Source organism: Astatotilapia calliptera, chromosome 3, assembly GCF_964374335.1.
Source record: "Astatotilapia calliptera chromosome 3, fAstCal68.1, whole genome shotgun sequence".
Classification (NCBI taxonomy): Eukaryota; Metazoa; Chordata; class Actinopteri; order Cichliformes; family Cichlidae; genus Astatotilapia; species Astatotilapia calliptera.
The window spans coordinates 60059650-60076080 of NC_137424.1; the positions used below are offsets into that span (position 1 = coordinate 60059650).

At 40.1% G+C, this 16431-nt stretch overlaps 1 protein-coding gene across 1 annotated transcript; it reads right to left on the minus strand.

Annotated features, from left to right (window-relative positions):
• Positions 1 to 5236: 5236 nt before the first annotated feature.
• Positions 5237 to 8575, minus strand: LOC113017192 (tripartite motif-containing protein 16-like). Its single transcript, XM_026160348.2, has one exon. It carries the CDS (start codon positions 8324 to 8326, stop codon positions 6653 to 6655), a length of 1674 nt encoding a protein of 557 aa, XP_026016133.2. The 5' UTR covers positions 8327 to 8575; the 3' UTR covers positions 5237 to 6652.
• Positions 8576 to 16431: the final 7856 nt, after the last annotated feature.

The following is a 16431-nucleotide window of genomic DNA, read 5'->3' on the forward strand; positions in this document are numbered from 1 at the left end:
GGCTAATTAAATATTTGCATCGGTGAGCAGTTGTACAGGTTTACCTAATATAATCTTTCATTATCTCGTTTACAAACCCATCAATCTACATCATGTGTGTCAAACCCGAGGCCTGCGGGCCACATCTGGCCCAACGTATATTTATATCCGGCCCGCGAGATCATTTCTATATAGATTCAGAGTCGACTGCAGAGGTGCCCATTGTGTCCCAGTCAAACAGTGCTCAGCAGTTATTAGGTAAGATGACGTCTTTCTGTAGTTCATTATTCTAACAAGCAAAAAGTATTAAAGTGATGTTTACGTTGTGTATTTCAGACGGTGAGATGCAGAACCTGCAGGCCACAGGAGAAATGTAGTTTTCTGTAGTTGTTCAGTATCTAGAGGATACGTGTCAAACTCGAGGCCCGTGGGCCACATCCAGCCCAGCGTACATTTATATGCCTGCAAGATCCTTTTTATATAGATTCATTCATTCATATTGTTATTCATGGCTCGGCAAAATGAAGCGCTAATGAGACAAAAGCTACAGATTCAATAATTCAGAGTGTCAATCAAGTCCAGTTTCTGTTCTGTGTCAGGGTCTGGGTCTGCGACCCATCTTTTTGATTTCTTTTTATAGTTTTTTCTTCTCTCCCATGATAATGAACATATGTTAAGTTCTGGTGTTGATCATCATTTAGGTTTTAGCTGAGTTTCATCATGGTTTAGATTTTCTTCTATGCCCTTGTCTGTTCTTGTTCACAGCATTATGCGGTCTGTCTTTTACTTTCAGTATGCTTGTGTTTAAGTCTCCCTTGTTGGTTCGTCAAGCTTGCTGTGTGTGTGCGTGTTTTAGTTTCACTTTCCCTGTGGCGTCATTATGCTAATTTGTGTCTGCTGTTTCCTCATGTGTTTCCACTTTCCCTAATCTCCTTTGTGTGTATTTAGTCTGTGTGCCTTCTTTCTTTGTCGGATCGTCTGTGTTACCTCCTTCCATGTAGTCATAGTTCTCATACAGAAAGTAGAAGAGCTAGTGTTAGGGTTAACTGTAACGGTAACCCAGATATTGGCAAATGTGAGCTTGAGTAGAAATACGGTTGCTGATCGGGTTTGTGAGATGACCACTGATTTAAGAACACAGTCGTGTGAAAGAAGCAAATACTTTATAGCATACTGTCTTGCTGTGGATAAAAGTACAGACATGATGGACATTACACAGCTGGCCATCTTCATCCGTGAAGTGAACTCCAATATGCCCGTTTCAGAGGAAATATTGGACATTAAATCGATGCAACGACAGGAAAAGACATGTTTGAACACTTATGACGGTTATTAGAAGTTATTCTTTATTCTAAGTCTATTTATTCTGAAACAATATTCCTGTCTGTTTTTATTCATATTTATGTTCAAAAAACATTGTTTTAGTGTTTTCAATAAATGCTTACCCTGTTTGGCCCTCAACCTAAAGTGTGCTTTGAGTTTTGGCCCCCTGTACAATTAAGTTTGACACCTCTGATCTAGAGCAGCTGCATCCTTCACAGCCTTTGTGATACGGACTCTCCCTGGTGACCAGAAACGAGAGTCCTTCACCAGTCCTGTAAACCAATTGCAAATAATTTTGGATCCACCTCCACCCGAAAATCAACAACTGCAAATCATAGCATACTGGGGGGCAAGCAAAAAGAAGTCAACTAGTACTGCATTGCCAGTGGCACATATTCAGACTTCAGTGGCAAAAGCACCATTTTCCATTTTAATTCATCAACTAATACAACATGCATGTGTTTAGACAGATTTGAAAGAAACAACAAGGCATGTTTAGTCCAGCGGGAAGCTGAAAGGGCATTACAGTTTTCAAAGACCTGACACGGTGCTTTGACAACTTGAACCCTGGACCCTTAGATTAAAAGTCTGATGCTCTAGCGACTGAGCTATCCAGGCTCAATAATTGCTTATTAATGTAATAGTCTGAGTCTGCAATGTGTAAGCAGCCATAGTCAGCCAAGTCATAATGAAAGCAACAAACAACTCGTGTTTTGATGAAACTGCAAACCCTCCTGGTCAATAATCACATAAGCTGTACATGCAGGAAGCAAAGACTGATAAAAGAGCAGGCACAACATTCAGACAAATCCAAGACATAATGAAATGAACCACAATAACTGTGTGTGCATAAATCAGGTGTCAGTGAACACGTAACGATCACAGATCTTTAGAACCACAGCCAGATAACATTTTTCCCCCAAATAAATGTGTAGATTTTAGCTAAATATATATTATAGAATCAACACCATGGGCATTTCAGATGTCACACAGGTGGTTGGTTGTTACACTCTGGAAATGTGAGTGTTATGGACCCTCTGTGTGTGCGTGGGGTTAAAATGATGCCACCTTAAAATGAAACTGAGAATAATTAACACGAAAATGTTGTATCGAAAGGGGAAAAAATGAAACTGAAAAAAAGGTGAATTGAAACCGTAAAATGTGCGAATAAATTTATTTTCTATTATTAACTAAGTTTTGAAACCTACATCTTTGTGTTTTTTTTGCTTACATCTTTTTTTTCCAATTTCAGTTTGCTGGCAATGTTGCTGTACGAATGAGTATTACGGCCACATTAAGAAAAACTATTATAGATAACATTGAAAATAAAGTTTCAATTTTGAGATTAAAATCCTAATTCAATTGAGAAAAAAGTCCAGATGTGGAGATTACAGTTGTTTCAAGACAAACTGCAACAGTTGCTGTACCCTCTGAGTTAATGTAATTGTGCTTCCGTTTAGTCTCCATGCAGGAAATGATTTCTCTTTTAGCACACAAACACAGTGTGGTGATCAGCAATAGGTGAAAAGATGGTGTGGAAAGCTGCATCTCATCAAAAAAACACACCAAATGAAATCGAGGGTTACAGCATGAGGAAGGAAGTAATGAAGTACAAATACTTTGTTACTGTAATGATGTCACCGTTCACTGAGGACTCACGCGCAGGACTCTTCACTTTGAGGAGAAATAGTTTATTACACCAGGTATGTGTACAGACAGTGCAGGGAATTGTGCTATATACAAGTGTGACGGGGTCCAGGCTCCAGGAAATCCAAGGTGGGGAGGACAGGGAAAGCTTCTCTTCGCTCACTCACTGCTCGCTATAGCCACTCTCCAATCATTCAAAACTAAGGATCTGCTCCGGGAAAACAGGGCCACGTCCAGAGGAACTAAACACAGAGTGTACACATTAGAATGAAGGCACAGAAATAGCAAGAGTCTAATGCTAAGAGACCTTTAGGAGACCTTCATTACTTTAGGTTTAACACCTTTAAGGGGAGTTATTATTTTGTCACTGCGAGCCTCAAATCAAACTGCTTTGAGATTAAACAGTAACACATGAAATTCATTCCTGTTGGTGTATTAATCACCAGCAATATCACAGAAAAAGAAATAAAAGTGGCAAAACTATGTGTCATAGTCAGGGCTTAAAGTGTTTCCTTTTTCTTGCTTTTGGCCCAACGACTGATTGTAAAGCTCACATGTAAGTCTTCATGTTTTTAAATCAGATATTGGTTCTGTACATGTGACATTATGTTTTTTCATATCCTGAAACGTGCTGCTAAACAAACTGAGGCACTGTGCTATTTAAAGGTTGCAGGTTAGTGCAGGATAAACAGGTTAGTTTGCTGCAGAACAGTGTGTGACTGCTGCACAGTGGCTGTGGTTTCATGCTCAGAGTTTGATTACATCAAGTGTAGCAGAGACGAATTTGCAGTTAAGATTCACTGAATTTCACCTTCATACCAGCTGAATAGTGTCTAATAAAAAGAGCATAAACAGTTTACTGTCAGTGTAGAGGATGGAAATCAGTTCAACTCATAAAACATCTGCTGACATCTGGTTGAATTCACTTGTGTAAATCCACAAAGAGCAGCAGGTCAGCTGATCACAGCCTGTCCATTCAGAAAATCTACTGGAGCTCTCAGCAGTAATTATACTGAGTCGTGAATGTTTTCCCCACACTGAGCTGTTGCAACTGATTTTAGGGTTCCTCCACCTGCTGAATCCACTTTAACCCCTGACTGCTCATTTTCCTGTTTAGAGACAAAGTCACCTTCTACAATGTAGGCAACAAAAAATAGAGCCTTTTTCGTAGTGTAAGTCCAGAAACTCACCTCAGACATGTTGTTCTTTTCCTCACTCCACCGCAATCCTGGAGAAACGCCCCTCTCTGTAGCTTTGCTTCAGCATTTAATAGTGAGTGAGTCCTGCTCCCATGTCATTCCCTCCATGTCTCGCCTCGACCTTCATGATCCCTGCTATAAATCAAGTTTTCATTCAAATCAAACAAACATGTACTGAGTCAGCTTTTGGCTCCAACCTCTTTACACCGGCTGCTTGGCCTTGACAGCACAAGGTCCTGGACCACGTTTACACGTCTTCATAAGTTAATAGATGTGAAGTATTTTCACATACGGTCCTTAAAGCTTCTGTTAAAACGTTCCACAAAACTTGGTTTAATCAATGTGTGATGTTAAACTGAACCATCAGCTGATGGAAATGTTTATTATTAAACTCCTCGCCTTCATCTATTTGAAGTTTAACAGGTACACGTCCTTCACTCAGAACATCCTGAAAAGCAGATGCAACAGATGCTGCTGCCTTGGTTTGAAGACACCTGCATGCATACTTGGAAAATCCATCTGTACATGTCAGTAAGTGTCTCACTGTCATGGCCTGGGTCTAGGGACCCAGGGCTCAGGCATTTTCAGTGTATGTTTATGTTTTCCGTGTGTTGTATTGGTTTGCTCTCCATCTCTCCATGTGTCTCTGTGTGAGCTTCCGGAGGTGTGGGTTCGCTGAGGAGACTGCGAACCCGGAAGTGGTCTACTCGAGAGACGGCCACATTATCATTATCTGCTCAATATTCACCCATATCAGCCAAATCAGCCTCAAACTGTTTGTCAGTTCCACTAATCAAAACTCTGTTTCTGGGGAAAAGTCTTCTTGCTGGTTAATAACAAAGAAATAAACTGTTGGTAGATCCACTTTTTACAACGAATCATCCATCAATAAAAATCTAACTCAGTTCCAAAACAACAAATTCAACATTCATATAAAAAATCCAGCCCAGCAGGGATCAAACAGCTGATCAAACACCAGGGTTGGACACAGACTTTCTAATCTGACATCACAAAGTTATTCTGAAGCTGTAAATCTAATTAAAAACTCCCCAAAGCTACTAAGAGAAAACCCTTAAAAGGTTCAATGATAGAAGAAAAATCCTTTACATATAAAATCAACAGAGGTTCCTGATAAACAGATTAATAAATGAAGAATAACTGAACAGTTTCTGTGTCATGAGTGAAATTTCAGTGAGTATGAATCATCTCCAGGAAGTAAAAAGGGTTGGAGCTCAGCATCAGTCAGAAGAGGAAGATGAGGTGATGAAGAAGAGAGCGTTCAGTGGAAAAAGGCCAGTGAGTTCATGTAAATGCTGCTTCTGCTGTAAGAAACAGACCTAAAAGTGAACAAATGCTTCATGATTCTCATTTCTATCCACCATCTTGAACACTGACTATAAATGTGTTCACTTCATTATTGTGTGATTTGGTTTCTTCACGTGTCTCCTTCAGTGCAAATAAAGGACTGTTAGAGTGTGTGCTGTGTGTTTGTCTGAAGCATGACAATCCTTTCCAACAAGTATTTCCAGCTGTTTGTCTCCACTCTGCACTTTAGTCTTTCTTCCTGTCATGTCTGTGTTTGTCCACCAGGTGTCTCCCTCAGCTCATTTTCTCCAAATCAGAAGCTTCAGATTTGTGGAGACGCTCTGCCTGCCAGACACAGCTCAGGGCAAGAAACATGTCTATCCTCCACAACATACAGGCCTGTGTTATTTAGTTCAACAGTCCCCAACCTTTTTGTGTGTCACCGACCGGCTATTAAGGTGTTGTTGATAAATACAACAAAATAAAACCAGTATCGGTACAAAAAATGTTTTCTTCTCTTGCTGCCTGGTCTGTCTGGGGCCCGGGGGTTGGGGAACACTGATTTGGTTTTTTATATTTAAATGTATAAATAAGTGAGTGTGATCAAGCTTTTCATCTCAAAAAGACATTAAATGTCATCACTGTAGATACAATAATAATAATAATAATAATAATGATAATATAATATCAAAAACCTCAAGGATTAATTTTTTTGTTGCATTTTAAAAGTTCAAACCTCAAAGACATTAAGTTTACAGTCATATATGATCAAGAAAATCAACAATCTTCACATTTCAGACACTGGAACCAGCTTTAAATGTGACTAAAATAATGATAAAACAATCAATTCTCTAATCATTGACTAACTGATGAATCACTGCAGCTCCAATATATTGTTGCATTTGACAACCCACTACAGCAACTACAGAATAAAAGCACTAACCAGACTGATGACAGATTTCAAACATGCTGAATATGAAGAGTAGTATCATTTAAACTCACATGATTATCAGCCATAAGAACAAATTCAGATTTATATTGATGTAAGGTATATAAATGTAAGTACAGTTTGAATCAGTGCAATATTATTTTCACACATCAATGGACCACTGAACTTCTCAGCTTCTAAAATGTAAAGCCTCATTTAGAAACTACACAAGTACATATAATGGTCAGGGATCAACATGAACCTGTCTTCTCTATTTGACTTTAATCAACTCTGCAGTGTCTCCAAGTCCATAAAGCCAAAGTCCAGCATAGAGCGGCTGAGTGAATGTGGTCTGGACTCTGTGGAGGAGAGTCATGGTTTCAGAGACGCTGTAGAAAGACAGAATACCTGCTCTGTGATCCAGGTACACTCCTACTCTGGAGGACCGAGGACCTGAGAGGTCAGTTCGGACTTTGTTGTGCCAAAATTGAAAAATGTTTGTGTAACAATATAATGCCCAAGATTTGTCATTGTATCCAAATCCACATTCATCGCCCCTCCCTGCTCTGCTGATATTCTTGTATGCGACTGCTACATAAACTTCTCCCCCTCTCCACTCCACCTCCCAGTAACAATGGCCAGTCAGACTCTCTCTACTCAGGACCTGAGGCCATGCAGTGAATCTGTCTGGATGATCAGAATAAGACTGTTGTTGTTTCATACATGTTACTTTTCTGTTCCCCTCAGATAATAACAGACGTCTGTTTGCTGTGTTTGGATCCAGTGTGATTTCACATGAATATTTTAAGAATCCAGCTCTGGTCTTTGGCTCTGCTGGTGACAGTAAAACATCCACTTCAGTGACTGTCAGTGAGATGTTTGTCCATTCCTCTCTCAGAATGTCCTGTAGTTTATCTCTGGTCTCTGACACAGCTGCTGTCACATCCTCAAAGTAGCTCAGAGGACGAATATTGATGCTGGATGAGTGTGTAGACTCACTGAGTGCTGACAGTGAGGGGTAGTTGTGTAGAAACTGGTTGTGATCCTCTGTGTGTGAGAGGTGCTCCAGCTCGCCGTCTTTCCTCTTCAGCTCAGCGATCTCCTGCTCCAGCTTCTCCTGAAGCTCTTTGACTCGACTCACTTCAGTTTCCTGCTGGGATCTGACCTGCTGCTTCACATCAGAGCTTCTTTTCTGGATGAGACGGATCAGCTCAGTGAACATCTTCTCACTGTCCTCCACTGCTTTATCAGCAGAGCCATTGATGGCCTCCACCTCCTGTTGAAGCAGCTTCACATCTTTCTCTCGCTCCTGGATTCTCTGCTGGATGTTTAGTCGTCTCACCTCGAGCTCCTTCTGCTTCTCAGTCCTTTCTGCTGCAGCTGGGACTGTTTCATGGCCTTTATGTTCATCCATCGTGCAGAGATAACAGATATTCTGCTGATCAGTACGACAGAAAATCTTCATCACCTCATCATGACGAGAGCAGATGTTCTCCTGGAGCTTCACAGAAGTTTTAACCAGCGTATGCTTTTTAAAAGTTTGAGATTCATAGTGAGGTTGGAGGTGTTTCACACAGTAAGAGGCCAGACAGACTAAACAGGACTTGATGGCTTTCAGCTTCCTCCCAGTGCAGACATCACAGGCCACATCTTCAGGTCCAGCATAGCAGTGATCAGCTGGAGCAGCTTGGAGTCCAGTCTTCTTCAGCTGCTCCACTAAAGCTGCTAACATGGTGTTTTTCTCCAGGACAGGCCTCGGTGTGAAAGTCTTCCTGCACTGAGGGCAGCTGTGGATTCCCTTCCTGTCCTCTTCATCCCAGAAACTTTTAATACAGTTCCTGCAGTAGCTGTGTCCACAGGTTGTAGTCACTGGATCCTTCAGTAGATCCAAACAGATGGAACAAGAGAAGGTTTCTCGGTCCAGCTGAACTCCTTTCTGCGCCATTTCTCCTCTCAGTGTCAGTGACTGTGTGAGTTTCACTTCCTTATAACTGAAACTAGTCTGAGCTCTGATCTCAACAACATGTTTCTGCAGTGAATGGAGCCTGTCAGCTCTTACACGTCACCACATGTTGGTTACACCCATCTTCAAAGTGCAGATCTGAAGGGGAGGGAACGAGGAAACACGTGGACAGAGAGGAGGTGCTGTGTTTAAGAGCAGGAAGAAGAGGGAGGTTATCAGGCTGTGCTTCACTCCAGGAAGAGGAGCAGTTAGAGAGTGAAACTGTGTGTTTAACCCTTTTATTTACTGCTCACATCAACTTAAGCTTGTTAACCCTTTCTTCTATATAAATAAATAAATCACACTTTGTGTGTTTTTCTTTCTGTGATTTGAGATCATCACATATTTATTTCATAATTTTTACATGTTATACGCACAAAAGAGCAGTTTTTAAATATTCAATGTTCAGCTGGAAATGAATGTGAAACTTTGGTGATGATCTCAAATCACAGAAAGACACAAAGTTCTGCTCTCTAGGTGAACCAATCCTTGTCCACCTTCCTCTTGGGCAAAAAAAAAGTACTGCCTGGAGTACCCAGTGTTGATTGTCCCAAAAGAAATAAACCAACAAAACTTGAAGGTCATGTATCACACCAGGAGGGGGTTCTATACAAGCTAATCGATGCCATAAACAGAAGTGGCCAAGTTATTTATAATCAACACTCTCCCTCTATGACATTTGGGGCAACAGCCACCTCCACTTTTCCAATTTTCCCCCAACTTTCTCCACCACCCCTTCCCAGTTCTTACATTCTGTAGCCTCATCTCCCACGTACACACCCAGATACTTCAACCCTCCCCTTTACCATCTCAGCTCACCTGGAAGTCGTGGGAGCCCAGTCAGCCAATCACCCACCGCCAGAGCCTCACTCTTAGCCCAATTCACCTGTGCAGCTAAAAATCTGCAAAAGTTCCCAACAATTATTCCCAACTTATTCACATCTTGGTGACTCCTAACAAATACAATAATATCATCAGCATACGCAGACAAACTAAAAGACATATTGACATCAGATAAAACCAACCCAGTAATGGATGACCTCACATTGTGCAACACTGGTTTGATAGACAGAGCATATAACATAGCCGACAGTGGACAGCCCAGCCTAATGCCTCTAGTTACTTTAAAAGGTTTACACAAACGACCATTTATTTTCAGTACACTTTCAATTTCCTCGTACAAAACCATAATCTTAGCGATTAAACCAGAGCAACTCAGCCAAAAGCTTTTTCTTGGTCCAGAGAAATCAGATCAGTATCATAACCCAGTGAACTGCAGACGTCCAAAACACCTCTAACTAATGACACATTGTCGACAATAGACCTACACGGCACACGGTAAGTTTGCCCTGGATGTAAAATTTGATCCATCACCATCTTCAGCCTGTTTGCCAGCACCTTTGATAGCAACTTACAAATATTTACAAATATTTTAACAAGACTTCTGATGTTTGTTTATAAACACTCCCCCACATGTCGTTACATCAGGTCCTACAGATACAGTCACTCACTTTTAATACGCAGAAGACTTTACAGGTGAAATTAAAGGTAACATCCTTATTGTTGTGGTTACTGTGTTGCTTCAGCCACTCGCAGCATTGCGATCATAAAGCTAGTAAAAAGTTCTAATAACAGCACGAAATTTAACTCTACTCAATATAATGTTAATTTCAAAAAGGATAGTTGGATGACTTGTTGTAGAGTCTGACAATGATTCAGAATGAATGATCCCAGTTTTAATTATAATGCACAGATTTTAAGATGAACCCTTCAGTTACCAAACCTGAGGCAAAGGTACTTTCCAGAGTTAAAGACGTGTTTGCAGCAAAGAAAGTAAAATGTAACACGTGGAGCATTGTTTCAGTTTCTTAATATCCACATAGAGGCAATATGTTTCACTTTAAGCAATTAGAGCAGCATTATTCAGTACAGACATTAAAAAATAAAATCATCACATTGCTGACTGGAAAGTCCTCCAGGGCCTGAAGCAGCAAAGCAGCCCCAGAACAAACCTCAAAAGTTCATCTTTTGTTAGTCCACAGAACATTTTCCTAAGAGTCTTGCTGATCATCATAAAGGCATGCAGTTCTTTACATGTTGTTGTCGGTTATTGTGACCTTGTAAGGAAGAGGACTCCCTTACTGCATTTATTTATATTATATGTATAGCACTTTAGAGCACACCTTTCACTTTATTAAAAGCACCTTATCAAGCACTTTATTTAGCATTGCACTTTAAGCATGGATTTGCACACAAGAAGTTTAAATATTTATTGACTATTTATTGGGAATTTTAAAATCAGTTGGTGGCCTTGTTTCAGATCCTGCACAGCTGCTCCTCGTCAAGGACTGTGGTGGTTGTCTGTGAGGAGAGAAGAATGGTGGTTGAGATTGTGATTAAGGTTTACCAGTAAGGAAAACTAATGCAAATGTGTGTGTGAAATCTAGGGATAAAAGTGGTGTAAATAAGTGTTTGTAAGTTAATGATTACTCACCTTTCTTGCCTGTGTCCTCTTCAAGGTGTTTGGGCAAATGTTTCCCCGGGGGTCCAGACACCATTTAAAGGTTCTGGGAGAGACCATTGGTAAAGAGAGTGTGGTGAATCTTGTTGTGCTTGGGTTTCTGGGTTTTTATAATATTGGGTTTGGTGTAACATTAAAGTGTGAAATATTTATTAATATGTAAATGTGAAAATGTATTTATGTATTTATTTATTCTTATTGATATATTGTATACTGTTGTGATATTTTGATACCATGGTAGCATTTACAGGATATTGTTTTATTGTGATATTATACAGGAAAACTGTTACTCAATAAGGCCCATTTACTAGTTGTTTTTCTCTTTCTCTCTGACCCAAGAATTGATGTGTAAGACTCACAGGCTGGTACCCCAAGGTCGAAAATACCACAGAGACGAGACCACTTCCTTACTCCCATCCTCCCTTCCTTATCCTTTAGAAAAGAGCTTGTTAAAAGCCAGGTGGTTTGTTTCAGAATTCACTAATGAAAGAACTCTGTATTCTATGTCTAGGAGTGTATTTTGCTGGGATGATCATAAATTGTAGCTGAACTGATAAACTACACAAAGGATACTTCTTTGCTCAGGAAGACATTTCCTTATTTGGTCTGTACCGGTTTGAACTGAGAATCTGCTGACACACAAACCTTTTTCCTCTATATATACTGTTGTCTGATGAATAAACCTTTGAGTTGATTTTGGAAGAGCAACCTGAAGCAGTTTCTGTGTCATTTTGTTCTCCCAAGCTACTCCCGGCGCTGTAACTAACCTGCTGAACGGCATACCTGAGTGTTACTTTGAATAATTAGGAATCTTATAAGGAAAGGACAAAACTCTGCTTATCGGTGCTCATGCCTTGGAGGAAACCCGATCCACGGAGAAACCCGGGACGGAGATTTCTTTCATATACTGTGGTGGAAGGTTGGGATTTAAGAATTACCTGTGAGTGGAATAATGGTTAAGTCTGTGACAGCTGAACATATTTAAGGCTGCCAGTTGTCATTAGAGGTGGATTTTTGTGCTGTGAAGAAGCTCGACAAATTAATTGTTGTAAGGAGAGCTGTATAGGAAATAAATGCTTTTTTGCTTCCACTACGCTTGCCTTGGTCCATCTCAGTGAGATGGCCAAATGAAGCTTTCTGAAGCACTGAAGCTTGTATTGAAAAACGGTTCATTACTCGAAGCTTTTCAACACAGTCCTCTCTGGTGACATCTGGTGGCCAAAAATATGAAGAGCAGCTTGAATCCACAAAATAAAACCAACCGCTTCATTATGATTGCACACTCTACAGAGTGGAGTTCTGTCTGATATTGGGCCTCCGTTGTGTTGCTTTGAACGTGTATTTTTTGGTGGTTAAGAAAATGTTTTATTTGTTTAATAAATAGTTTTGACCAGTAAACTCTCCTTGTTTAATGATTTATATTATGGAAGCAGATGTTTGACATTTTACCTTTTTCCCGTTTTCAGATATAATAAACACGCACAAAACAAAAGCAAACGGCCAGAACACAAAGCTGGAAAACCCACCCGATTGACAAAAATCAACTCAAAATTCTCCCACACAACAGAACCTCCTCTATTCCTCGCTGGCTCCAAATCTCTCAGTAGAATGATCAGTGGTTCACTATCTGTCACCATCAAAACACTCCACAAATCCCACGAATGATTCGCTTCCTTATAAACCACTGAATCAGATACCGAAGCAGTTAGGTTCTAAATGAAGCTCGGACGTCACTGATCACGTGACTCTGGCCAAACGAATCAAGCTTCGACACAGTGCTTCTGAAGCAGTGTGTTGATTTTTTTGACACATGCACCGGAGCTTCAGCTTCAAGCGGACCATCACTACATCTCACTGTGTTTCCTGCCGCTAAGGGCCGCCCTGTTACAGACCTCCTGGATGAATCATTAATGCGCTCTCAGGGTAGTTTTTGTAGTCCGAACACGTCTGTGAACATTCACCACTGTTCCAATTTTTTCTCCACTAGTACATAATGACTGTCACTGTGTTGCACCGGAGTCCCAAAACCTGAGAAATTACTTTTTTAGACTGAAAGATGTTTGTGTTATTTTTTAAGCTCTTTTAGCACAGGTTGGATTGTCTGCTGCAAAACTGTGTTTTCAAATAGGCTTCCCAATATTAAAAATAGGTAACAGTAAAAAAGAAAAAAAAGAAAAAAAACCCCCAACAACCTGGAGACATGTTAGATTAAAATATTGTTTGGGTATTTAATATAATTTAATAAATTCAGCACAGACAACATTATTCTGTTGTGATGATCCAGGAAGATTAAGTGTGGTTGATCAAAGTACACGTGTGTTTTATTGTTTCAGGAAGCAGAAGACAGATGAAGAAGGAAGTGCACGAGAGACTGAAGCTCAGCATGCTCTTTCTGTGTGGACCCTCAGTCAAAGTAGACAAGGTGTGAAACTGGGTGTGGGTCCCAATCAGTCAGAGTTTCGGGCTGATTGGGACCCACACCGAGTTTCACACCTTGGCTCAGGCGATTAGAGGATCATCAGGGGGTCCTTTTGTCCCTCTGTGGGGGATACTCCCACTAGGTTTATATCTGGGACTCTCCACCATTTGACCTTAGAACTGAAGAAGCTTCTCGGATGAGAGGTGAAACGTCTTCAAGTAACTTAAAGAAGTCCAGACGCTTTTCTTTGAAAGCTCCTTTGACTATTACTTAGTATTATTTTATATTTAAATTTTGTTCTTATTTCAGAACCACAGGCGACAGAAACAACTCAAGCAGAAAAGAAAGAAAAGCCTGAATTCTTCATAACTTTTATAAACATTATGATCATGCACTCACTATGTCGTTATGTACAGTACAGATAGACCGGGTGATAAATTCGCAGCTGTATGTTTTCACAGTAAGGTAAAACAGTTTATCAGACATGGATTAATCCTAGTCCCAGACTAAAAGGAGCACTACGATTATTCCACATGTGTGTAAGTCTAACAGAGACAAAGTTTATTTTCTTCTAAGTTTTATAAAAGCTGTAAATATAAGATAATCAGAGCACTTTTAACAGATTTTAGTTTTATTTGTGTCACAGTTTTGAAGTTTGTTAAACTTGTAATATTCAGAATAACGCTGAATTTTAAATTGTCTTTCAGTGTTTAAACAGAGTGAATCCTCCTCACACACAGAAGTGTTGATGGTTTGATGAAGAAGGTTTAAACGTTAATGAAAGCAGCACAGAGTCAGGAGCAGAGAGGTCCTTGAAGCTGCAGATCAGACTGTAAAGATTGTTGAGGAGGAAGAAGCAGATGTGAAGTTTTCAGTGTGACAGCATGTTGTCTGACTGACAACAGTATAAATGTGGGACTAGAAGGAAGGACGAGAGCAGCCTGATGTGAACAGATGGAGCTCTGATGTTTGTCACAAACTGTGCAGCCGACCTGGAGCTACAGGCTGGTTTACCTGAAACCTTCAGACTGAACACACAGAGCTCCAGCTGTGAGCTGCTCATCAAACTCAACACGTTTGACTAAATACTGAACGATAGACTCTGATCCAGGGTCAGTGTTTAACATTGCACATGTGCACAATGTCAATGACAAAAAGTTTCAATTTTGTGTTTTGGAAAATGTTTTATTGGTGAGTAGGGCTGCCACTAACAAATATTTTGATAGTCACCGATTATTTTTGCGATTAATCGACTAATCAGATCATCATCCATTGGATGTAAAACGTACAGCTTATTGCACCAGCAGCATCTGCTCTTATGTAACTATCATTAGCTTACAGCTTTAAGTGTTTAAGATATGTGCTAACTAAAAAAAAGACAAGATGATAGTTTATTAAACTTTTAATGAAATTTTCAGATTGTCTCTGTCAGGGACCCTGGGTCTGACCCAGGCCGCTAAATTTGGACACAGGTATGAAACCGGACGATGCTTCTTCTTCTTCTTTGGGATTTAACAGCTGGCATCCCTGGACATGCAGTGCTGCCCTCTTCTGTTTCAGTTGGTTATTACACTCTTAAATCCTACTACTTATTCCTGTGTCTTTCAGGATTTTACAAAGCTTCAAATGACATGTCGACAATTAAATTAGTAGTCGACATTTTTAATAGTCGACTAATTGTGGCAGCCCTATTGGTGAATATGTTTTTTTGCACTACAGTGTTTAAATATATGTTATATTCTAAACTATGCAATATATTTAACCTTGTTAATATAAAGTAATTAAATTAGTTGATCCTTTATGTTTCTGTGAGACTGAAGGAGACAAACTTTGAAGTCACTGATGCTTGAAATACTTCCCATGGGTGGTGCAGCAGATACTGGACAGCACATAAAATGTTCTGAGAACTTCAGGGGTCTCATCAAACAGCATAACTGCAGATCAGCCAGTAGATGGCAGCAATCTCCTAAATCAAGACCTGCTTCCACCAACTTTGATTTTTATTATGATTTCTAAATGGTTTATATTTTGTGCTGTAGATTGTTTTATGGTAACAGTGTATTCATAACAAATTGAAGAGATGTTCATGCTGTCTGTATTAATTCATTTTTTTTATTTTATTTATTATTTAAGTTTTTTTTTCTTCACGTTTCACATCAGCTGCTGATTACTGACAGACATCCAGCTGTTCTGTCACATCTGTTTACTGAATGAACTTCAGCTTCTGATGAGAATGGGCAAGGATTTCAGTCTCTAGATGTGCAAAGCTGGTAGAGACATACCCCAAAAGACTGGCAGCTGTAATTGCAGCAAAAGGTGGTTCTTCAAAGTATTGACTCAGGGGGCTGAATAATTATGCACACCCCACTTTGCAGTTATTTATTTGTAAAAAATGTTTGGAATCATGTATGATTTTTGTTCCACTTCTCACGTGTGCACCACTTTGTGTTGGTCTTTCATGTGGAATTCCAATAAAATTGATTCATGTTTGTGGCTGTAATGTGACAAAATGTGGAAAAGTTCAAGGGGGCCGAATACTTTTGCAAGCCACTGTAGGCTTTCTTGACTTGACTTGACTTGACTTCCTTACAGCCAGACCTCAGTCAGTCAGAGTTGGTACAATGACATCAGGTACAAAGATAGTGAGCACAGCGACTCCCCAAGGCTGTGTGCTCAGTCCACTCTTGTACACGCTCTTCACCCGCGTCGACCTTCTGATCTCTATGGACACTGCCTCCTTGGACTCCAGCATTTTTTTGTTTTGAACTGTTTTTGTATATTTCTGGACTCAGTTTTGGAAAGCTGTTGGCTTTCAGCCCTGATCGTGTCCGTGCCGTCGGGTGAGAAAGGCGACATCTCACTGATTCTGATGTTTTGGCGGGTCCGCGCTTTGTGTTTACGCCCTTTTTGCACTGATGCTATCATGAACTAGCTCTGTGCAGGCAGATAAGGACCCAAATGCAAAACTCATGAGCATGAGTCCAAAACTGAGAAGAAGGTCGACACGGGAGCGACAGCACAAAAGTTCACTGAACTTTTGTTCAGTGAACTGCAGTTTCAGACACTCCCACAGCATATGACAGTTTTTTGTTTTTGTTTTTTTTAAAT

Bases quoted from the DNA above. Each gene is read 5' to 3' on its own strand.
- LOC113017192 (XM_026160348.2), bottom strand. From the start codon at position 8,326: ATGGCGCAGAAAGGAGTTCAGCTGGACCGAGAAACCTTCTCTTGTTCC.